The sequence below is a fragment of the Syngnathus scovelli genome, chromosome 2 (assembly GCF_024217435.2).
Source record: "Syngnathus scovelli strain Florida chromosome 2, RoL_Ssco_1.2, whole genome shotgun sequence".
Classification (NCBI taxonomy): domain Eukaryota; kingdom Metazoa; phylum Chordata; class Actinopteri; order Syngnathiformes; family Syngnathidae; genus Syngnathus; species Syngnathus scovelli.
The window spans coordinates 20,098,425-20,114,706 of record NC_090848.1 but is presented as its reverse complement, the minus strand read 5'-3'; the positions used below and the strand labels follow the sequence as shown (position 1 = coordinate 20,114,706).

The 16,282-nt window shown below is 39.0% G+C and overlaps 1 protein-coding gene across 2 annotated transcripts in view; it reads left to right on the top strand.

Moving 5' to 3' along the window:
- Positions 1-16,282, top strand: part of cntn3a.2 (contactin 3a, tandem duplicate 2) — a 55,845-nt gene that overhangs the window by 21,761 nt on the left and 17,802 nt on the right. For both annotated transcript variants that reach the window (XM_049752963.2, XM_049752962.2), the window contains exons 9-13: positions 86-222; positions 2,210-2,339; positions 2,760-2,910; positions 3,168-3,295; positions 14,471-14,640. In XM_049752963.2, coding sequence (XP_049608920.1) covers positions 86-222; positions 2,210-2,339; positions 2,760-2,910; positions 3,168-3,295; positions 14,471-14,640 — 716 coding nt within the window. The remainder of the gene's footprint in view (positions 1-85; positions 223-2,209; positions 2,340-2,759; positions 2,911-3,167; positions 3,296-14,470; positions 14,641-16,282) is intronic.

The following is a 16,282-nucleotide window of genomic DNA, read 5'->3' as shown; positions in this document are numbered from 1 at the left end:
GCTCTCATTTGACCTGTTTTCAATGCAGTGGCACATTTTTGCCCCATCCAAATATCTACTAGGCCTTGTGTTTGTGTTCCTTCAGCCAAGCCTCAGTGGATTCAGACCATGAAGGACACAGCCCTGGCCATAGAAGAGAATTTGAACTGGGAGTGTCGCGCCAACGGCAAACCTAAACCTATTCACACATGGCTGAAGAACGGCCAGCAGCTGCTCTCCAGGGTAAATGTGCACTTGTCTTCACCAGTGTTATATTCGCAAGATTTAATCTTCCCATTCAACCCACCCTTTGATTTTTTTTCCTCAATGTGTGCCATCAAATTGCTGCTTTTCCAAGTGCAATTCAGGGTACGATGGAAAGAGAGTGTAAACATGTCACTGAGTGATGAGACATGGCTCACTGTCTACTCGGCAGATCACATAGAGTGCAGCACTGTGGTCCCTGTGGAGGTTGCTCCATTTCATCTGAATAGAGTCACTCGCAGCTCTTCATTATTAATGCCGCATATTTAAGACCTGCCTGATTAAGGGACAGTGAGCTTAATGTAGTCTGAAATACACCTTGCTACCGCAGCCTATGTTAGCCTATGTGAGAACCACAGCTTTTAGCTTGATTGTCTAACATTACAGAGATTTATTCATGCGAGTCTTGAATAACGCCTAACCGCAGGCCTAATTCAATGAGATTGACCTCAACACAGCCTGTCTGACAAAAGCATTTATTTCAAGTGGACATGTTGTTTCATCATCTTTGAAGCTATTTACAAGACAAGCAAAAATGAAATGAGCTCACTGGACACATAATCAGTAGCAAAATTGTCAGCATAGGCGTTTAGAACTGCTCAGGAAGCATTATCTCATGGCTCATCTGTGTGATGTTAACTTTACAACAGGAAAGAACAACATTATCGACAATGTAGTCGTGGATCAGGTAGAGTTATGCATGTTAGGGCACCATTACACATACACTAACTGACACAACCAACAATTACTGGTGACGCTATCAGGACTGACCAGTAAGACTGTTGTCCAATGATGTAACATGAGCAGTCACAGAAATGTCAGCCCATCATGATACAGTCACACTCTTGCAGAAAGATGAAATCTCCGGAAATGCAAAACGGTAATCAAAATAATACGTAGTACATACTTTCATGAGGCGTTCATTCAATATTTGAATATGTTCGGTGTCACTATTGTAGAGGGTTCCCCCCCCAATAATTTTTTTTTTTACATCATTGAAAATATCAATATTTTACTTTACTATTTTATTACTATTTTTTTTCTTTTCTCCTTCTCTTCTTCCTTGTTATTCACGGGAAAGACAACAATAAGGAAAAGTAATGCTATTAGACGTAACTGCAAATCTTATTTTCCGTCTTAAATTTGATAGGGGGTGGGATTAAATAAATCTTACTTCTTCCCATTCCTTTTCAAACAGGTAGGCTCTGCCTATTTGGTACAGTGGATTTTTTTTCTGTGTGTATTTGTTGTTTGTATAGAGTCATAGTTTTAATGACTTTCACTTTGCTTGTGCCTTTGAATGTATGTGTCTTCATTTGATTGGTTATGTGTGGTTTGCCTGTTTGAAACGAATTAATTCATCAAATTCATCATCATCAATATCTGAGTAACTGCATGGCCTAGGCAAAAGAAACTGACAGCCTTCAATTTGAAAAATAAAAGTTTTTTTCATTAAAAGTATTCCTTTTCCTTTCACCGACAGCCTTCGTTTTTGCATTTTTTTGTGGCTGCCCGAATCTGATCAGAGCTAGGTTTTTTGTATTTTATTGAATTTCTGTGAAAATGAAAGCTTTTGACTCTTATTTGATCGTGATCAAGCATATTCTACCACACAAAATGCCTTGTTATCCCTAGTAAATGTTATGTGATCAAAATTAGACATGATTAGACAAAGATTAAGAGACCATTTAATAGTCAACATAGAATATTTTTCATTTGAGTGAATAAGGCTGCTGGAAGAAAGATTGGCTTGCAAACTATAACTTGTGGTTTACATACTGATTAGCTTTTGCTGGGTTCTTTATTGCAACAAGAAATGTGATTTCTACCTGGATTAATTCATTTTTTATTTGTTAATCCAGTATTGCTCTATGCCCAATCCGATGCCTATTCAAGTCCGTCCACTGAGCAAAGCTAAGGCTATCTTAAGTGTCAGGCAATAATTACTTTCTTTCATCCCTCACAGGACAGGATCCTTGTGAAGGACGGCGTTCTCTCCGTGTCTGTGCTAACACTTTCCGATGCCGGAATGTACCAGTGCGTGGCCGAGAATGAGCACAGCATTATATATTTTGCTGCTGAACTAATGGTTTTAGGTAGGGTGGCATTTATCTCTCCCTTAAATCATCAAATCATTGTTGCTCCAGAATTTAAAGGTCATTTCACTGACGTTTTAAAAGGTTGCCTGGCTTGGTGGATAATGGGGTCAGTTAGGATGTTTTGTGGAGGTCAAACACATTTAAAATATATTTTCCGATATTTACCTGCCAAATGAGAAGTATGATAACAGTAATGATTAATCGTCAAAAAAAGCAAAATAATCGTCAGCCCGAATTCACAGTGGACACTGACGTTTAACACAATCCTTTCTGTGATGCTGTTATAGACTTCAAAGTCTTTCTCATTTTAAAATATCTCCATGGAAAATAAAGTGTATTGATTAAGACTGTTATCGTTCTAAAATAATTATTCAATGTAGAAAATGATTGACAAAAAGTCTTTTTGTTCCTCATCAGCTTCTCCTCCAGACTTCACAGGGACTGTCCTCAGAGCTTTGCTTAAGGCCAAGGCAGGAAGCATGGTGACATTGGAGTGCAAACCCCAAGCATATCCCTTGGCGAGCATTTTATGGAAGAAAGGAAACATTCCTATTCTCACCAACAACAGGTGAGAACTGAAGTCCTGATATTCATTCATTGTTTAGATCAGTGTAGATACTTGAAAACATTCTTTTAGAGGACTCAATGAAATTCTCAGTTGAAACTTGAACAGCAAATTAAGCTCATTCGGTCATGCGTGAAGCGCTCATTGACAGAGCTCGGATCCTAGAATCAAGTCAGGGCTCTTAACTTTATCACATGATAAAGTGACTTGGCATTAATGTTGGCTCAAAAACTGCTGTGTGTGTCATTGAAATCCTCTAGGATCACTCTTTCACCAGATGGAACGCTGAGGCTTGCCAATGTGAGCAAAGCTGATGCGGGCAGCTATACGTGCTTCGCCAGGAATAGATTTGGCATGTCGAGTACAACTGGAAGGCTCCTTGTCACAGGTAAACTCCGTTTAATCGCAAGATGTTGGTGCACTGCACAGCTCAGTGCCAATGACTTTTTCACTTTGACTTTTGGTTCATTTAGATATTCCCATGAGAAATTATCAACAAACCTTTAGCACAGCTAATGGAAAAAGGGTTGAAAAAAGAAGGTAGCAAGTTACAGACAATTCTAATCACTATTGTTGTTAGGGTTTTACCACTAGAATGTGAATCATCAGCCACTGAGTTTTTATCTAGTGCAGGGGTGTGCAGACTCGGTCCTGGAGGACCACTGTCCTGCCTGTTTTCCAGGTTTCCTTTGCTGCAACTTAGCTGATTCAAATGCTCATGATCGTTATCAAGGTTCTTCAGAGCTTGCTGATGATGTCCAATTAAATCAGGTGGGTTGCAGCAAGGAGCTATGGAAAATGGGCAGGAAAGCGGCCAGAGCTGGACATACCTGATCTAGTATTACAGTTTCCATCAATCAGTTAACTTTTCAGGACAGTAATGGGGCAATTTCTTATAGCATTAGATAATTACTATTTGAAAGATATTAAATAAGTGTTTGCTAAAAGAGGGAAAAGAATCAGTTAACACATTTTTAAAAAAAAAATCTAAATAAAATGATGTATAGTTTTGAAAAATTAACCCTTAGAACATTGAAACTCCAAAGCTCAAAAACAAATATAGTAACAATACTGATGAATCATAAGCCTCCTATCATTGGGAGGATCACTGTTAAGATGTCCTTACATTATGGATACCTGTGCAAAAATTTGAATCTACATTTTGGCTCTATTGCTTTGTCAAGGTGGAGTCAATTTGCTCAACCCTCTCTGCAAATGGAAACATGGTCACTTTTAAATTTACATTGGTTGTTCTGTGTGGTTGCATTTTGTCACAGTTGCTATAAATCGCTTGGAAGGTGTTTGAGAAAAATACCCCCATCAAATGTTTCCCTTAGAGGAGGTGAAACAAGCAATTTTATACCTTGAATGGAGGCCATGAAAGTGTTGTGGGGAGTTGTTACAAATGTTATTGTTGAAGATGATATGTCCAGATTCATTGGTTTGTCTATGTTCCCTGTTCCTCCACATTAGTAAACATTTTCTATCATCCCTGATTAGGGTTACTGAGATTAATCGGCTAATCATGACTATATCGCCAACCAACGACATACGTACTTGGTAGTCGACGTCATTATTTTTATTTTTGCAGTTTTGTTTTTCCTCTCGAAATTGCCTTGCCTCCTGCTGCTTTCTGTCTTGCCTGTCTGCGCGGAATAGTGGTAATCCAGATCATCCGTGATGTAAACACTTCAATTTCATGGCTAATCGATGTTAGCAACACTCTAAAGTTTCACCCAAAACAATACAATGCAAGCTTGTCTTTTATGGCAGCGTGGCTGTGAAAGAAAAGAAAAGCAGATTGTGCCTGATGCATGATTAAGTTTTTGACATAGGAACAAGTCGTGTCTGCAACATAGCCTCAACAAGGCCGGGGGAAACAAACAAAGCAACCAAACTTTACGACACGAACGCATGAACAAATGCATGGACCCTACAATTAATTCTGTTCTCGCAAAATCACTCACAGTTTCCTTTTATGAAAGAGCAGTAAAAGGTGTTTTGTGGATTTTTAGCTGGAAAATAGTTTTTTTTTTTTTTAACTTCCTAATTAGGATTTCCAATGCGGTGATTAGTGAAAACAAGTTTGGTAGCCTGCGCAAATTGCTACATCTACTGTGAAGAACTCCAAAGCATGATTAACGTATCAATCTGGTTTTATGCTGCACTGATGCCAAAACATGAACAGCACACATCCTCCCTCAACATCAAACCATCAACAGCAACACATAGCCCAGTTCATTACAATATACCACATTTTAAAATGCTAAAAAATAGGTTTCTTCTAATCATTCAGGATTTTTTTTCATTTGACATGCCATCATGCTGATTTTGTAGATCAATTGAATACTTTTAAATTATGCAAAAAAAATGTTAGAGATTCGCTACCTGAAAAACCCTAACACAAATGAACACGTTAGAAAGTAATGGGTTACCCGAATACTGTCTAAAAAAAATTTTGAAGTATAATGACTGCTCAAACACATTGTTTTCTCAGCCTAGAAGTCTGTCTACAGTGCAAAGTCACAATTCACTACTGCTTAGCAGTTAACAACGCTGACAATCATCTCACAGAAAGCCAACTGTCACTCACCATTCACTATCAAGTGGTAGCGCCATTAACTGCCTCTTGTCTGTCTGGGGTGGTAACTGCACTGAACAGAACTTGAAGGCCCTGCAGCGCATAGTGAATACGGCTGGTAAGATTATTGGTGCTTCGCTCCCCTCCCTGAAGGACATTTACACCTCCCATCTCGCCCGCAAGGCAACCTCGATTGCCAGAGATGTGAGTCACCCGGCTCACTCTTTGTTTGACCTTCTGCCCTCTGGGAAGAGGTACAGGAGCCTGCGCTCCCGCACCACCAGACTCGCCAACAGCTTCTTTCTCCAGGCTGTTAGGGCCCTGAACTCGCTACCCCCTTCTGCGTAGCGTGCGGCACTGTTGCGCTATTCTCGGGAATGTCTGCTGTACGCGCACTTGCTCCTTTTTTTCTGCTCCTCTTATTTATTTATTTATTTATTGTTGTGTTATTTATTCATTATTTATTCAGCACGCTTTTGTTATACCTGTTTACTTGTTTGTCTGTTGTGAGCCATGTCTTGTCACCGTGGGATAGGGGGGAACGAAATTTCGGTTTCTTTGTGTGTCTTTGGCATGTGGAGAAATTGACAATAAAGCTGACTTTGACTTTGACTTTGACTCTTGAGTTCAGTAGTGAGTGACATTTGACAATACTTGAATCGGAATCACATGTTTTTCAGTCAGTTTTCCCTCATGTGTGAGCCTGGAACAAAACTAATAATTAACAGATAATAAAATACAGGAGGAGACCCCGTTCCTTGGTCAAGACAGACAATAAACAACTCTACCCAATAGAACAGTGGTTTCCAAACTTTTTCAGGCTAGCGCCCCCTTGGCTCCCCAGTGAATTCCTAGGGGGGCGGCCCCTACCGCCCCCTTCAACTTCTGACTTCGACTTCCCACTGCCGCCCCCCTACCGCCCCCTTCGTCCTCACCGCCCCCCCAGATCTTTCCACCGCCCCCAGGGGGGCGGTACCGCCCACTTTGGGAACCACTGCAATAGAACATATCGAAAGAGGAACATCAGTGCAAACGCTTTATTTTCACAAGGGTCGCAGGTGTGCTGGAGCCTATCTGAGCAGTCTTTGGGAGGATGTCTCTCTTAATATTTGTAAAGTGTGTTTCATCAAATTATTTCATTGAACAACAAAAATATTAAATAAATCATGAAAAAAATTACTAAGATACAAAATGGCCCTATAGCAGATGGATCCGGACATGGAAGCATTCCAATAATCAAATTGGGTGTAATATGTCTTGTCTCCACCGTGGGATAGTGGGAAGCACAATTTCGATCTCTTTGTATGTCTTGACATGTGAAGAAATTGACAACAAAGCAGACTTTCACTTTGATAAGATTGAATTTATAAACTACACAGCTGTCCGATCGGTCGATGTATGCACACACAAAACATCAATGCGTGCTTTGCGACTCCTCCTTGACTTAGCCAATTAAGTTGTTTAAGTAGAGAATAAGAAATTGAAAATGGTGCGAGTGGGTACTATAGAGAGGGCGAGCTGTAAAAACAGTCAAAGAAAGGACATTCAATATAAACAATTTTAGCTTAATAGATCCTGTAGATAGATTGTTCACTTTGTTAGTTTTCATCACTGTCCATCATTTGTTTAGTTTTGCCTCTGTCTCTTTCGCACTCCCTTTTGTCACCCACAGATTTTTTTTAAATATATATATTGTTTTGCCCTTTTTGTGCAGCTGTGCCTTTAGTTCATTTGGAGCTCATTGATTATTACTAGCTTAAGTAGTAAGGGACAGCCTTTCGATGTCATTTTTTTTTAATCCTTTGGCAGACTCTTAAAGGTGCAGCATGAGAGCAACTCTTCTCTTTGTTCTTCAATTCTTTCCAGCAGAATTAACTTGCCTTTAAATGAAGACTCAAAAGCTAACCTTAAAGGCACAAGGAAGTAGAAAGTACTTTAGATGTTGCAGAACCTGGTAACAATAAGAGCAGCATCTGGGTTTCATCATGGTGAGGCTGGATTGGGGCAGAGCCATTAATTAAGTAGATGAGACAAATTATTCTGGAGTAAGACAACTTGTACGGGTAAATCACCCTGTCCCTTTCAACTGCTCCTCTCTGTAAATTCCAAAGATGTAAATAACCAAAGCTTCCTTTTTTTTTTTTTTTGCACATAAAACAATGACAGCAAAGAACAAAGTAGTCAGATAAATAAATTATTTTCATAATGAGTAGATTAAAATGCACAATGGCAAAACAGATAAAATAAGTAAATCATCCATGCAAGCAAGTACATTGCACATAAAATGGAAATTGAACTATTTTTGAACCGTTGTTATTATTATTTTAGCCCTGTCAAGTCCAATTCCTTTGATTCAAGGATATTGAGGGTGAATGAAAAGATTTGTTTTGAATCAAACACTAACTCAATCATTCCTACATTTTAAGACCAATTAAAAAATTCTCTGTGATCCGACAATACTTTAAATAACTCCCAAATGTATTGCTTGTTTACACTATGTTCATCTACTATGTTTGGCAAGCAGTGAGCATTGATTCCAAGCAAAGACAAAAGAGTGCCTTTGTTTCTTGTACTAAAATCTATCAACCGAGACACCCACTGATAGCGGTGGCCCTGAAGTGCAAATCACAAATACAAAAAATCTAAGACAAGAAAAAAAGGAACTTATGATGAACTTTCAGTTACTAATATACTGGTAACTAGTGTATACAAAATGTCAACACAAATTAACTCCCCTTTTGAGACTTATTTCAAATGAATCATTTGCGTCTCTTCATCTACCCTTAACACTCAATCATGCTTCCATTTCTCTTATCCTTAAAAAGCACAAAGACCTCTGTGCCTGCTTTTCCTACCACCTGTTAAAATTTTAAAAACTGTCCACCAACGTCATGTATTTATTACAGAGCAGCACTTTTTTGTTTTTATTGAAGATGACTTTTTGATGTAATTTACCATCACCTTTCGGCCTCTCTGTTCGAAGGTATCATATCAATAAATGGAGAAATGGTGTTGAGGTATCCATTTTGGCGTTGGCAAGAACTTTGTCACATGGGTGAAACTACTGTATTCACACCCTCTAGCCTCAGTGAGGACAAACAATACACCCAGTCAGCATACTTTCCTCTTCATTGCGCTACTTGCCAAGGTTGCCTCCTGAGTTCACTTTTATTTGCCATTGCGAGCAAGCCCCTCTCCGCTACGCTCCGTTGTGACCACGTCTTTTTTTTCTTCTTCTTAAGAATAGGGTGGAACAAAGGTCCCTCTTTATGTGGACAATTTGCTCCTCTACACCTCTAATTTCCGTCTCTATCTCTGTGGCTCTGACCATATTTGTTTCAATTGGTACCATATTAGATGACAACCCCAATTTGTGAGTGATTTCCTCTGAATAATCCATCACAAGATAACCCTCTCCTGAGCTTGGCATTTAAAATCGCAGCGCACAACTTTACTTACTTTGGGATTCATGTGAGTGATAACTTTAAAGACCTTAATAAAGCTAATTTTGTCCACCTTCTGAGCCGTTTAGAAGAGTAGATGGTTTATTGGTCACTGCTGAACGTGTATTTAGCTGAAACTGTGTCAAATTGAAAAAAAAGTGTTCTCCTTAGCATGCCATTTCCAAGTACTCTACACTCATTAATCTCTGAGAAATTTTCTTTTGCAATCTCATGCCATCATTTTAGAATTTATCTGAAGTAAAATATTAATAAAATCAAACTCTTATTATCCGTAAGCAATTGATACAGAGACTAAAGACATTCAAAGAATGGCTGCAAAATGTATTAAGTAATTTGGCAAAAGGTATGAATGTACACTACCATTAAAAAGTTTGGGATTACTTAGAAATGTCCTTTTTTTTTTTTTAAATAAAATCTTTAATTAAACTAATCAGGAACAGACTCTATACATTGCTAATGTAGTAAAGGACTATTCTTGCTGCAAACATCTGGTATTTAATGCAATATCTACATAGGTGTATTAAGGCCCATTTTCAGCAACCATTCCTCCAGTGTTCTAATGCGCCATTGTATTTGCTAAACGTATTAGAAGGCTAATGGATGATTAGAAACCCCTTGAAAACCCTTGTGCAATCATGGTAGTTTTCATGGAAAACACTACATTGTCTGGGTGACCTCAAACTTTTGAAGGGTAGTGTATGTGCACTGAGTTGTGTCAAAATTAACAGAATAACCACCGACACTTCTAGGGTGGAAAGATCCGTGAAGCAAGGGTGTCCAATGTCCGGGAAGGCGAGGTAACTTTATTCATACAAGTTAACATGTTTTCACACAACCAAAAGCGCAACATTTAAAACCATTAGGAGACAGAACAACTGAAGACTTTCACTGAGCAAGGAGAAGTAGGTTATTAAAATGCCCCTCCCCAAAAAAATATTGACACTATTAAGGCACATTTACAACCAAAAGACTTAAAGATTTTTAAAAGCAAGGGATTGCTGCATCACCAATCACCATGCTTTGAACTCCGGGCTCCACAAATTGACCTAAGTCTGCTGACCTCAGCCCTACTGGGTTTATATTGAATTAGCATTCTATTTATAATGTATCTAGAGCCCGAACCCTTCAGTGATTTATAGACGAGTAGCAGACTTTTAAAATAAAATCTGAGACCCACTGTAAAAAGCCTTTGGGACTGCTGTCATGTGTTCTGATGTCTTAGTTCTGGTCCCAACCTGAGCTGCAGCATTTGGAATGAGCTGCAGCTGTTTGATGCTCTTTTTAGTGAGTCCAGTCAAAAGTCTGACGTATCCCATCAGTCTGGCCATGTTTTTCAGCACCGTGAAACTCCATACTCCAGCAGAACCTCTTACTGATCTGCTGTTAAACACTGGATAAATTGCAGGGATATTATATATTTCAGTATGCAGATAAGAATGGTGACAGTGAGGAATTGGGAGTGTCTAGTTGGCTGCTTTATTTTCCGGCAGCAGGGGCAAACCTAAACAAATCATTTTGATTGGCAAAGATAGGATTGGTAGAGCAGAGTCGAAAGAGAGAGGACTAAACTCTTTGGTGTGTATTTACAAATAGAGGACAAGAAAAGAAGGGAAAGAGAGAGACAATATCAAGAATGACTAAACATAATTAGAAGAACAGCAGGATACTAGGAAAAAAAATGGGGATTGACATTAAGGGCGGTGGTATCATTTTACTTTAGCTGTCAAGAATGTTGCTAATATTGAAATCATTTTGGTATTTGACAATTTCTTTCTTTGTTTCAGACCACGTCTGTAAATAAACAAATCCACTTGAGGAAAAAACATGTTTCCTCTCATGCCGCTTCAAAGCAACATTTGCCAAAGGAGCAATGACACAAATTGGGTTATTTAGAAAAGCTTTTAAAAGCTTTATGTCAGCCAAACAAGGACATATTTGTGTTAACAGGCTGGATGCCATTACATTATTTCCTTTTCAAAGAATTTCTGAACACTACCCTGCTTAAAGTATTACAAAGAGTGTCTTCAACAGCGGTTACATCATCATTTTTTTCAGTCAACCAAACAAATCAAACGTTCAATGCAGGGGAAAGTCTTCTTAAAATACTGGAGGCCTATTTAGTTTGAAACCACAAAATACTTTTTAATGTAAGTAGTCCAAAATGCTTCCAGCAAAATATGTTAATCCCTTTTCAACTACCTCAATTTAAGTATAATGAAGTGGGATCAACATGAGTCATATTTCAAAATGCACATGTTTTCGGCAGGACAAATGACAGAATAAACAACGAATAAGTCATCAAGACTACAGATTTCTCAATTAAGTTTAAGAGAGATTTACAGCTTATCTTCACGAGGGTCACAGGCGCACTGGAGCCAAATTTCTCGCCAGCCAATCACAGGGAACACAGACAAACAACCATTCGCAGTCACAGTCACACCTACGGGCAATTTGGAGTGGTCAATCGGCTTTCCAAGCATGTTTTTGGGATGTGGGAGGAAACCAGAGTACCTCGAGAAAATCCACGCAGGCACGGAGAGAATATGCAATGTATTGGCAACATTTCTTTGATAGATTTCATTAATTGAATAACTTCTTCATGCCGGAAGTTGAAGGTTTTCTGACTCGCATCCTTATTCAATGCATTTCCATCGTGATTTCGGTGTACTCACGGATCAGTAGAGTTTCCTTTTGTTTTCTTGAAATCTTGAACGCCTTGGTTTTGTCAATACCTGTCCACGATCGTCTCGCGGTGCTTGTTGCGTGTGCCCACGACTGGCGCTTGCGTGTGCGCGGTAGTTGGCGTCCTTGGCTGCTTTCCGACCAAGGTTTGACAGAATTTACGTTTCCTGCATTATAGGATCGTTCACTGATGTACTTTCTGAGTGTCATGTTGATACAACACATGAGAAGGTTCCAATAATAATAATAATAATAACAATTATAATAATAATAATAATAATGGAACAAATTCACTTCATCATACACGGTCAATCTCCTAAAGCACCGGATACAGACAAGGTTAAAAAAAAAAAAAAAAAAAACTGTGCCTTGCTGCCGCTCCAGTGCTTTTCCGGGCGTCTTTTATACTAAATCATTTGTATCCATAGCAACGTAGTATAAAGAGTTACTAAACATTCCTCTGACATTAAACCTCCCCCAAAAAATCTAAACCACTTTCTAATAAATTGGCTCCAAGATGCAAATTCCACACAGAAAGGCCATAGCTGGAATTAACCCCACAACCTACGCTCTGAGGCGGACGTACTAACCAGTGCACCGCCATGCCTCATCCTCATTAGCAAAGTAACATGCGAGCTAACATTTTTTTTTTTTAATCACAAGAGAACAATTATGCATAGCAGTGTTTCAAATGTGTAGTTTGCATCCTTTGAGTAATCCAATGACCTTTTAGACGTCTTTCAAATAAACGGTGCTAACGAGTGCAGTTACACTGATAACACAAGGGCCATGAAAATGGGCCAGAGCTACTTGCAATATGCAATTATCCATCCATCCATTTTCTATATCACTTGCTTGTCATTGACATGGCGGGTAAGTTGCAGCCTGTCCCTATTATTATTACCCTTATGAGCAATACTGTAGTCTTCAATGAACCTAACATGCACAAGTTTGGAATGTGGGAGGATGCCAGAGTATCTGGTGAAAACGTAATCAAGGGAGACAATGGGAATACAAGCAAAACTCAACACAAATTTGAATCAAGATCAAACCCATGCCTTCCCTGTGAGTCAAATAGTTTTTGTAATTGTTTTTATAATGGTCGGATAGTATGACAGTCGTCATTATATTGTGTTTTTATTAATATAATAATAATAATCATCATCATCTATTTTTAACAACTATTAAAATGAAGATAAATCAACTTTTGGGGATGTGATGGCTGATACTGCTTGAAATGACAAGCTTGAGAAAATAAGATTACTTTGAATGGAGTTTTAACATAAATATTCTTTCTGTAAGAGGCACCACTGAAACAACTGTGAGTATAAAGACCGCCCAACCAGGGAAACAATAATCCACCTTGAGTGGGAGAGGTCTGAGCGCTTCAGCGAAATTCATTGATTTGAACTCAAAAGCTTCTTTTTGTCTTGTATGCTTTTAAATTCAGGCAGGGCAATCATATAAACCACCTTGAAGGAGAAGATTAATATATGATATTTGTTAACCTTTCCTAGTGACACTGTGACTAATTAAGCAAAGCGGTATCCTCAGGGCAGAGATTTAACTACACACGAGACGCTCAGTTCAACTTTACCTTGTGGATTAAGTTATTAGAGTATGACGAGTCATCAAACTCCATCACCATGCCACATCTACATGCTGCAATGAAAATTAGTTGTTGTTTTTTTTTTTTGCAATATAGCACCATCGAGCTATATGTGGTTTGACTTTTGTAGACGATAGACATGTTCTCAAAAAAGGGATCACCAACCTCTTTGAAAGCGAGAGCTGCTTCTCGGGTTCTGGTAAATGACTCGCACTTTGAAAATATTTTTTTTCATATTACCTTTTAATCTTATTAATAACACTAACAAAATTAAGACTGTAAGTATCTGAAAACTTTTCAGATTCCAAATCGATATTTTTTCCTTTAACATATCCGGTTTTGTTCAAATTTCTTTATTAGGATTAACCTCGGTGGCACTGGTTAGTACGGCCGCCTCACAGTTAGGAGGGTGTGGGTTTGATTCCACCTCTGGCCCTCCCTGTATGGAGTTTGCATGTTCTCCCCGTGCCTGCATGGGTTTTCTCAGAGCACTCCGGTTTCCTCCCACATCCAAAAACATGCTTGGTAGGCTGATTGAGCACTCCAAATTACTCCTAGCTGTGAATGCAAGTGCGGATGGTTGTTCGTCTCAGCGTGCCCTGCAATTGGCTGGCAACCGGTTCAGATTGATGACTGCTGGAATATGTTCCAGTACGCCCGCGATCCCCGTGGGGACAAGCGGTATAGAAAATGAATGGATGCAGAATTAACCCCTTGAGGTGTATCGCCTCGTTTTCAAGGGGGTGTCCCAGAAGAAATGTCAATAATAATATGAATAGAAATTATAGTAATAATAATAATTACCAATTATTATTATCTGTCATTCTGTAGTTTTCATGCATGTGTCAAATGCAAGACCCTAGTGAATGCTGATGTCGCGCTTTGCTAAAAAAAAAAAAAAAATCTCACTTTTGTTTCACTTCAAATATTTTCGAGTCTTTTCTTATTTACATTTTACGTGAACAGATTATTTAGCTTTTGGTTATGTGACTACTGAATGTGAACTCAACCGTGAACTTAAACTCAAGGTATGCACGATTTGTGATAACATCACACCCCAGCTTATGTACATTTATGTGGTTCAACCGCTATAACCGTCCCCATGCTGGAAACCACAGGAGCTGAGGTTTAGAACATGTGGATAAAAGGCACCAAACCCACTAATAGTTCTTTGTCATCCCAGCTGTCAAAAAAAATACAGTGTTTTTTTTTTCTTTTTTGTGCTAGATCCAACCAGATTTACCCAGAGCCCTGGAGACATGGAAATCATCGTAGGCGAGAGCATCGTGTTACCCTGTCAAGTAACCAGCGATCCAGTCCTCGACGTTTCCTTTTCTTGGGCCTTTAACGGACAGCTCATCGGCAATGATGACGGTCACTTCGAGCTGGTGGGCGGGGTGAGTGACCTTCTGCCGTCGTCCTCTTCAGAATGTGTGAATAGGCAGTTGGCACCTCTTTTCCACCCTTGCTTTCACTTCATCTGTGCTGTTCGTTTGAAGAGAGTGCTTGACATTGAAGTAGACCTTGAAAAAAAAAAAAGAGTGCAGCTCTTGTTTCTTCTAGAATAAAACCTATAGGCCGTGATGAGGATCCTCGAATTTCATTTTACTTCCATGAATGGATTTGTGTCCCTTGCTCCGTCAAAATATATCTTTTGTTGCTCTTGTGTTCATTACTTTCTCAGTTCGGTTCCTCTTTTCCTTTTAGATGTTACTTTGTTGCATGCAACAGAAATCGGATACACATAATTAAAGGTGTCTTTAAAAAGAACGAAAGCATGGCAAAGCCCCAAATGACAGTACACTTTGAGAATACCCTCACACGTTTTGAGATTAATCATTTTCTATGTGTGTATGTGTTTTCTTATCAGACTCCCTTCCCCAGAAATGCTTGAATGTCCCCCGCTCAGAGAGATTATCAACTTAACTTTGCTGCTTCAAGGAAATTAATTTCCATAATTAAACCATGTTGGCACAACTTACACATCTCCCTGCCAATGCCATGAGAACAATTCCCCCACTAATTTAACATTTGTTCTTACAAATGTACTCCCTCTTTTTTCCACTTCTCTCTATAAACCAGCAAACCTGCAAAAGTTCAAATATGAAAGTCCAATTGCTTGCAACAGACCTTTGAAATTCATGGGAATGACCCTGCAAAATGAAAAGGGGCACAGATAGCAGCAACATTGTCAAACGTAAAAATTATATTCCTTTGCACATTTATAAATCTAGAAGTTTTATCTTTTTCATCAAAACCACAAGGTTATGTCTGGTTTGCCAATCCACAGGACTCCCTGGGCTCTCAATAGATGTGTGCAACGTAAATTACATTCTGTTAAAGCCAAAATGAGGGTGGTTTTTTTTGTGACTTGGTGGCCTTTGGCTGGAAAAGACTGTAAAATACTGTGTGAGAATGTTTTTTAAAGGTGGTGTTTTTCGATTTTGATTAATTGTTTTGACCATATTGTTCATTAAACTACATTGTTGCAGTTTAATTTTCTGTCTGCTGCCTCTGCATACTATAGTAATGCTAAAAAAATGGATGGATGGATGGATGGATGGATGGATGGATGGATGGATGGATGGATGGATGGATGGATGGATGGATGGATGGATGGATGGATGGATGGATGGATGGATGGATGGATGGATGGATGGATGGATGGATGGATGGATGGATGGATGGATGGATGGATGGATGGATGGATGGATGGATGGATGGATGGATGGATGGATGGAAAGAGGCCAGATTTCTTTCATCAGTATATTAAACTATGTATTGGATGTATGATACAAATGCTATTTGCTCCAGATTATGTTACAATTTACCAGATCATTTAGAGCGGTGGCAAAGATTGCCTTTTCTCAATGGACAGAAGATAAAATATGTTATCATGTCTTTTTTCCACCTCCACCCAAAAGACACCTATTAACCAAATCACAATCGCTTTGAAATGGGCCTTTAAAGCAGCGGTCCAAAACCTTTTTAGGACCAAGTATCGGATAAATGTCAGGCAGTATTTTCACGGACCGGCTT